The sequence below is a fragment of the Dendrobium catenatum genome, unplaced genomic scaffold (assembly GCF_001605985.2).
Source record: "Dendrobium catenatum unplaced genomic scaffold, ASM160598v2 fragScaff_scaffold_1284, whole genome shotgun sequence".
Taxonomy (NCBI): domain Eukaryota; kingdom Viridiplantae; phylum Streptophyta; class Magnoliopsida; order Asparagales; family Orchidaceae; genus Dendrobium; species Dendrobium catenatum.
The window spans coordinates 2,494,530-2,502,335 of NW_021319746.1; the positions used below are offsets into that span (position 1 = coordinate 2,494,530).

The following is a 7,806-nucleotide window of genomic DNA, read 5'->3' on the forward strand; positions in this document are numbered from 1 at the left end:
TTTTCGTAGTCATTTTCATCTTCTTCCTCTTCCCCATAATTCGTTTGGCGGCCGAATTCTAGCCTCTCCCCTTTTCTCCATTAACTCCCCACCACCCCACACCAACCCGCCGGCCAACCTTCTCCAAAATTTTGAAATTCAATTTCAGGTGCATCAATTTCTTTCCTAACTTGCATCCCAAGCTATTAGAAAAGTTGCCCTTTTCTTAGAATCAATTAACTGTAGAAATTCCAATGTTTCCGAATGCTTTAGACCATTTAGGAAATTCTTTATGAGAGCAAAAATCTGAAATCAGATTTCAGAAAGTTGCCATTTTTCTTAGAATCAATTAATTGTTAAAATTCTAACGTTTCCTAATGCTTCAGTCCATTTAGGAAATTCTTTTCTTAGAGCAAATTTGAAATCAGATTTCATATTTGATTTAGTCTTATTTATTCACGTGGGGGGGGGACCACTTATTGAAACAAATCTTCCCTCTCTCCTCATGGCTGGCCACTCATTACTCCTCCCCTTAATTAAGAGCTTAATTCATGGCTCCAAATAACGCCCCATTAATTCCTAATTTTCCTCCTAAGCCTAAATTTCAAATTTCAAAATTTGAAATTACAAAGTCCCAATTAAATTTCGGAAAATCTGAAATCAATTTCAAATTTCCCCCACCCAACCTAGTTCTTGCTTGGCTGAACTCAATTTCAGGTTTTCCTATTTACGTTTCCCTCCTCTAAATCAAATCTCCATCTACTAATATTGCAACCAGAGATTTTCCGCAAGGTTTATTTGTTTCCCAGCACCGTGAAGCTTCAAAATTGCTGCTGTCCTGGAAATTCCATCAAAGGAAAGTTAGTGTAGCTTGCTGCCAGAATCCTCATACTGCTGTCCAATGCTCTCGTATAGTTGTTGTTTGGATTTCCTAAGCCATACAACTCGCTGAATTTTAGATTTTGGAGAGGAGATCCTCTCCGTAGCAAAGCCAATTCGTTTCCGTTCTACATCAAAAATATTATGAAGCATTGCACCATTATGTATGAAATTATGAAATTAATTTTTAAATGATACATTGGGAAAATTACCATTATGCTTTTTTTATGACATAAGCCATAACTTCATTTCCCTACATATTTTATATTTTGATGACAAGTGGCTATGCTAAATGTATGGTAGGATTTGATCATCTAAGTGTGGGATTTAGATTGAATGACATCTATCACTTGGAGGAGTTTAGAAACAATGGAATGGAGTGTTTTGGTGATGATATGGGTCATTGAAAAAATCAGTGGGCTAAATAAGGTTAAAATTGTAAGTTTGGCAATTGAACTATAACACCCCCTAAAGTGAGGGACCAAAGTTGTAGTTTCCTCCTAACAAAGGTAGTAAAGAACTCTGACTTTCTCCTCCAAGATAAGAACCTCGAGTAAGATCAATCCGTGGTGGGTGGATTTCTTCTTGCTTATTTCCCAACCCAATTTTCTAAATTGATTGGAACTTTCTTAAGTTTATGGTTTCTCACTTAAGGTTCCTATCTTGGTCTTTGTATTACAGCTTCAAGTGGTTCGGGCAAGTGATCCCGTGACACATTGGAGGATAGGAGTTAGATCTTCTTCCACTTCCAAACTTGTGCGATCAGAAAGACCTCTGAGCAGACTTGGTAGAAGTAAGAAGCAGATTATTCCAGGTACAATAGCGGCTAAGAATGGGTCAGAATCGTCCTATACTGAAAGGGAAATCAAAGCTTATGACGATCTTTTCTAAAAACAATATTTTTATTTGAAAAAATGATCAAAATGGTCTCTTGATTTTTTATAAATGATCAAAATGGTCCACAACTATATTAAAAGACCATTTTAAACTCTCATGTCTTTAAAAGGAACTAAAATAGTCCCATGGTGGAATTATTTTGATTCCTCTTTAAGAAGTTGAGGACTAAAATGATCTTTTAATATAGTTGATGATTATTTTGATCATTCATAACGAGTCAATGGATCAATTTGACCATTTTCTTATTTTTAATTATATCTTCCCTTCCTGATATTTAAGGCTTAAACAAAAAGGTTTTCATTTGGCATCTGCCAAAGAATTCCCAGTAGTAGTTGACTTGTTACAGTTGGTACCGGGCTTCTTCGGCGTAGATAACTTTATAATATAATTACATGTTTAAAGCTCCCTTTTTCTTTGCCTATAAAATTCAAAAGGGATGTAACCGACTGAGCCTAGCTCTTTTTATGTTAATTTCTTTGAGATGAGCCAGTTAATAAGTTACATAAGAGCTAGTTTGCCGTGCCAATGATTTTTTAGATTTTTGGGCTGTTTGGGTAACAGTTAATGTCAGTAATTCAGTTACTATCATTTGAAAACTAGGATTTTAGCAAATCAAACAACCATTTATGTATTCTTCTTGATATATTAACTTCCTGCGTGATGCTATGCACCTCCATTTGTAGCTTGCAAGGATCTAGCACCGGCCTAGCATTGGAATACTTGTATTCTTTGAAGTTCTTGCTATATTCTCCACCTTTTTTATTATTATTATTATTTTTTATTTTTTTATTTTTTTTGCTATATTCTCCACCTAGCTTGGCTTACCTGGCCACCAAAGATTTCTTGCAGCCGGAGACGTTATGGAAATTTTATGTGTTACTATTGAGCATTATGATTTTGCTGTTCTAAGATGGAAAGAAATGATATATTGCCTTATGACTTCTGGAAGAAAATGACTGAATTGAATGATATAAATAGCAGTACTGTGCATAAATGTAGATAATGGATGAACTGACTCATTTAACTTAAATATTGCTTTGCAAAGCCAACATTAGATAGATTTATAAGGTTAGCTGACAGATTACATCTTTTCAACATGTCAAGGAGGAAAATTTGTGGTTCTATGCAGAAGCCTATTCTAGTGGTTCCCAGACCCCATTAGAAGCGATCTAAGAAATCATGAGATCATACATGTCTGCTGATAATGTGCTGTTTTATTTTAGTACTTATATGCTTTATATGAAAGCTTAAAATAGATGGTTAAATAACACAATGTCTCTGAAGTATAAGAAGGCTATGATTTCTATGAAAATTTTGTGCTCTCTGGCTTTGTAATATGAAATCACTGGGTATTCAGTTTTATACCAAGATATAAACTTAGATATCCTTAACATAGCTTTCCCTTTCTGATATATATGCACACATGCACATATATTTTACTCGATTTATACCCATGTAACCTTCTATTATTGCTCTTATTTTTAGTACTTTCACATTAGTTTTATATTCATCATTATTTGTGCATTTGCCGTCCTTTGTTGTATACGCCTGAATGATCCAAACTTTAAAATTTCTCAATCTGAATCAATAGCTGCTACTCCTAACCATCTTCTTGAATAGTTATATTTATCTTTGGTAGTTTTGTCATATATTTTATAAGATGGTGATGAGACATGCAATGCTTTACGGCGCAGAATGTTGGCCATTAAAAGACAAACATACAATTAAGTTAAGTATTGCTGAGATGAGGATTCTAGGGTGGATGAGTGACTTTACTCTTAGAGATAGAATGCGAAATGAGCATATATGTGAAAAGTTTGGAGTAGCTTCAATAGTAAAGAAGATTAGAGAGAGTCGTCTTAAATGGTTTGGTCACATAAAATGTCGGCCTTTTAATGACCCACTTAGGAAAGTAGATGTATTATATTTGATCAATGTTAAGAAAGGTAGAGGTAGATCTAAAAAGGTTTGGTTAAAAAATATTAGAAATGACATTTTTTAATTAGATTTAAAATGAGAATTTGACTCTTAACAGGACAAATCAACAAAAATAACAGCATCTCAAGCCTTTATTCCACTACGTGGGATTGACTACTCGAATCTTTTTTCTCGATTGTGTCTTGTTAAGAGTCAAATTCTCATTTAAATATAATACATCTATTTTTCTAACCGGGTCAGTGGAAGGCCGTTTTATGTGACCAAATCATCTAAAGCAACTCTTGCTGATCTTATCTTCCACTAGAGCTACTTCAATCTTTTCACGTGTATGCTCATTTCGTATCCTATCTCTAAGAGTAAAGTCACTCATTCACCTGAGCATCCTCATCTCTGCAACACTTAACTTAATATTACGCTTGTCTTTTAATGGCCAATATTTTGCGTCATAAAGCATTGCAGGTCTGTCCAACATCTTATAGAATTTTTCCTTAAGTTTGAGGGGTACTTTTCTATCACACAACAAACCTGATGCATTCCTCCACTTCAACCACCCAACTTGAATTCTACTAATAATATCCCCATCTTTCAACATCACTCTGAACAATAGACCCAAGATATCTTGAATGTGTACTCTTATTAATGACTTGATTGCCCAAAGTCACAATCATCCACTAGATCTATTATTACTGAAATTACAATTAAAATATTCAGCTTTAGATCTACTAAAACTAAAACTTTTAGACTCTTAATAGGACAAAGGAAAAAAAAATGATTTATGTAGTCGACCCAACGCAGTGGGATAAAGGCTTGATGTTGTTGTTGTTGTTGTTGCTGCTTTTGTCATATATCCGCATAAAACACTCAAATTTGCTATACAACCAATAGTTGATGTATTTAACATTGTTGTTTTAACTTACCAATTTATAAAATTGAGTTTTTTGCCTTTCTGTAATTAATTCCCTTTTTGCATAGTTCTTTGAAGCATTTCTATGTTTGTTGTGAACCTGATTCATTGTGTTTGCTACATACTATTTTAAGAATTATATCCCATAAATTTAGTTTTTGGATTGATGAATGGCTAAACTAGGGTCATGTTGTTACATCCTCCTAACAATTGTATCAAAGCCAATGATTTAGTCAAGATCTAGTTGTTCAATCTATTTGGGCCAAAGGTTTTGGTGGTCTTTAACCATAGTTATAAACAAAGCTCAAAATATAGTATTGATTGTCATTGTGCCATAACAGGTTGACTGAACTTTGGTGCACGGCTAGGGGTGGATCCCCATATAACTTAGGGTGGGACTCAAGTTATTTCATATAGCAACATCTCTATATCAAATCATGTATGAGCAATATCCTTGTACCAAAAAATTATCATTTTCCTCAGACAATAATAGGAAATACTGCACCTAAGTTAAACTCGAAATGATTTGAATAATTTCTTGACTGGTTAGAATACAACGTACAATTTTATGATAAGAATTCCCTGGATGATTAAAATACGACCCTTGTTATTAATAAAATTTCATTCTAATGATAAATGATGGTCAATGTTGAGAACTTTCAAGCTTGAGAGTATATAGAACTTAAGCCCTCAACAATATATAATCTTTATTATACTAATACTAAACCTCTTAGTTCTAAATATCCTCAATTATTCTAATTATAACTTATTAAACAAAAGATCTCATTAAATTTATGTCATATGTAGGTAGCAAACACTATGACACATCACAAGGAATGTATTTTATAAGCTCTTTATAAATGAAATACCAAAAAAAGCCAACAACTTTTCACTTCAGCTTCATGAACCACTTCACTAGTTTTCCACCCAAACCAACTTATCAAGAAGAGAAATATATATCAAAAAATAAAAAAGCAAACAACCATAAAATAAAATGATAAAAAGCCAGGCAAGTAGGTCTGTACATTAGCTGATCAATCATACCCCCACAATAATTAAGATTCATGAAGATATATATATACTGACAAACATATTTCTATCCAAACTTAAAAAGTTTCAAAATCTCATTACTCCTTCACCCCATTGTCTTCCTTTTCCCTAACAAAAGCTTCCTCAGCCAGCTCCTGCAGGCCACCACCACCACCACCCAGCTTCTCTTCTTTCTGCATCCCCTTATAACGGTAGAAATGTGCACATACTAAGAAGTAAAGAAAGTTCACCATACCCATAACTGCTATGACATAGTAGAAGTAGTCGAGGTGGCCGGAGTTGATATCTCCGGCCAGCCAACTGTTCCTGCCATTCCGGCCAGTGGCCTTTTGTATGACAGCAATGAGTACGCTGCTGAGATAGCCGGCGCCGGCCAGGCTGCAATAGAAAAGGGAGCCTGCCACTGTTTGCATTTGCTCTGGAAATTGCTGGTTGTAGAACTCCACCTGCACAGAAGTTACTGATTTACTTTAATAGTTTCACCTGTTGAACTTTATTCTTTTGACCTTATGATTAACATAGATACATTCTTGTCTAAAATGATTGCTGTTTGAACTGACTTTGCTTGAACAGTTTACATGATATGACTATTAAAAGGAGTAAGTAAAGCTTCGTTTGAGATGACTTATAAAAAATTATTTTAAGAAGCGGTAATAAAGCTGCCCCAAAAGAAGTCTAAATATGTTATATAAAGGTATTTCAGATATGCGATTAAGGCTTCGCTTGGGACGGCATTCTTTTTTCTTTTTAAAGTAGCTTTTTTAATTTTGTATTAAAAAGCTGCTTTTGAAGACGAAATTTAGCACAGCATATTATTTATTGATTGAGTCAAAAGCTAAAGCCAATAGTGAAGGGCCACCAACAGCTGCTTGTTTCGCTTTCAATTCGTTCTGTCGTGTATTTCAGGAGTTTTTGGAATGTCTGTAGCATCGTGTAAAAAATAGTTTGAGAGAAAAAAGTCTGTGGAAGTTGTGGCATTATAGAATTTTGGGGGATTTATATGCATCTACCTCACATAAAATCTAAATTTTAATATTTATAATTAATTTAATACTCAAAATTTTAATTTTTAAATCAATAACAACTCTAATTAAAAAAAAAAAAAAACATCTCATCATAAAAAATTCTTAAAAAATAATGAAAAATCAATACCAAATTAAATTATAAACAATGAGAAAGAAATTGCAATTTTTTTTTTTAAAGTAATTGCAAACAAACCCTAAGCCTTAACAGATAAGGGTAGAACTGCATTTATTGCAAACATCTAACAGCTCAAATCTTAAAAGCTGTACTGGCTATCTTAGCTAGTTATAATGAAAAACATGAGTGTAGACTTGTGCATATGAGTTTTACCATATGCAGATCTTGCGTGCTGCTTCGTTCGGAAGGTACAGTACTGGTTCTCCTAACCCCCATACACACCGCAATCAATAAAACTAGCCACTACAATTTTTTTATTACTTCATATTGTACCTTTTGCAGCACGGTATTTAGGCCAGTGAAAATCCGGTCGATCTAGCATGTAATCCACATCAATTTATATAGACTAATACTTAAGGTTTTTACTGCTTGCCAAAGGATTCGAATTAGGGACCTAGGCTTTGCCCAACCAGCTCTTCACCACCCAGACAAGCAACGGTGGGTGATTCTAAATTTTAACTATCAATAAACTTTAACTATTCCAAGTTTATTTATATGATATGGTGTATAATTTTAGAAATTATTTTGTGCGAAGGACGGACCTAGAACGTCATCTAGAGATTAATTAGGATGTGTCATGTTAGTGATATCGAGCTGTGGTAGTGAAGGATTGATGTGACGTATTCTGGTTGATCTCCAGATGACGTTCTGTATCCGCACAAAAGAATTAATAGTACAAATTTATTTTAATCGACCTAATTATCTTAAAAAAAATGTATAAAGTATACCTTATTTTCTAAAATAAATTAATTATTTAAAAGTAAGACTAAATTAATTTGTAAACAAATTAAAATTACTGATAATTTTTTATTTTTCAATTTTAATTTCGAACAAATTTCATACTACTTTATAGAATGACTATAGAGAAAGTAAATTTTCAAAGTTGTACAAGGTAATTTTATAGTACAATTTTTTTTGAAAGTATCAAAAAAATAGCGGGCAAATAAAGATGTGGAAAT

At 33.5% G+C, this 7,806-nt stretch overlaps 2 protein-coding genes across 2 annotated transcripts in view; one reads left to right on the forward strand and one right to left on the reverse strand.

Moving 5' to 3' along the window:
- Positions 1-2,452, forward strand: part of LOC110102495 (uncharacterized protein At1g27050) — a 9,580-nt gene extending 7,128 nt beyond the window's left edge. The window contains exon 2 of the mRNA XM_020830842.2: positions 1,540-2,452. Coding sequence (XP_020686501.1) covers positions 1,540-1,749 — 210 coding nt within the window. The 3' untranslated portion in view covers positions 1,750-2,452. The remainder of the gene's footprint in view (positions 1-1,539) is intronic.
- Positions 2,453-5,534: 3,082 nt separating this feature from the next.
- LOC110098384 (protein NRT1/ PTR FAMILY 2.13-like) overlaps positions 5,535-7,806 on the reverse strand; it is a gene marked incomplete in the record, with an annotated part of 7,530 nt that continues 5,258 nt past the window's right edge. The window contains 1 exon segment of the mRNA XM_028699435.1: positions 5,535-6,093. Coding sequence (XP_028555268.1) covers positions 5,725-6,093 — 369 coding nt within the window.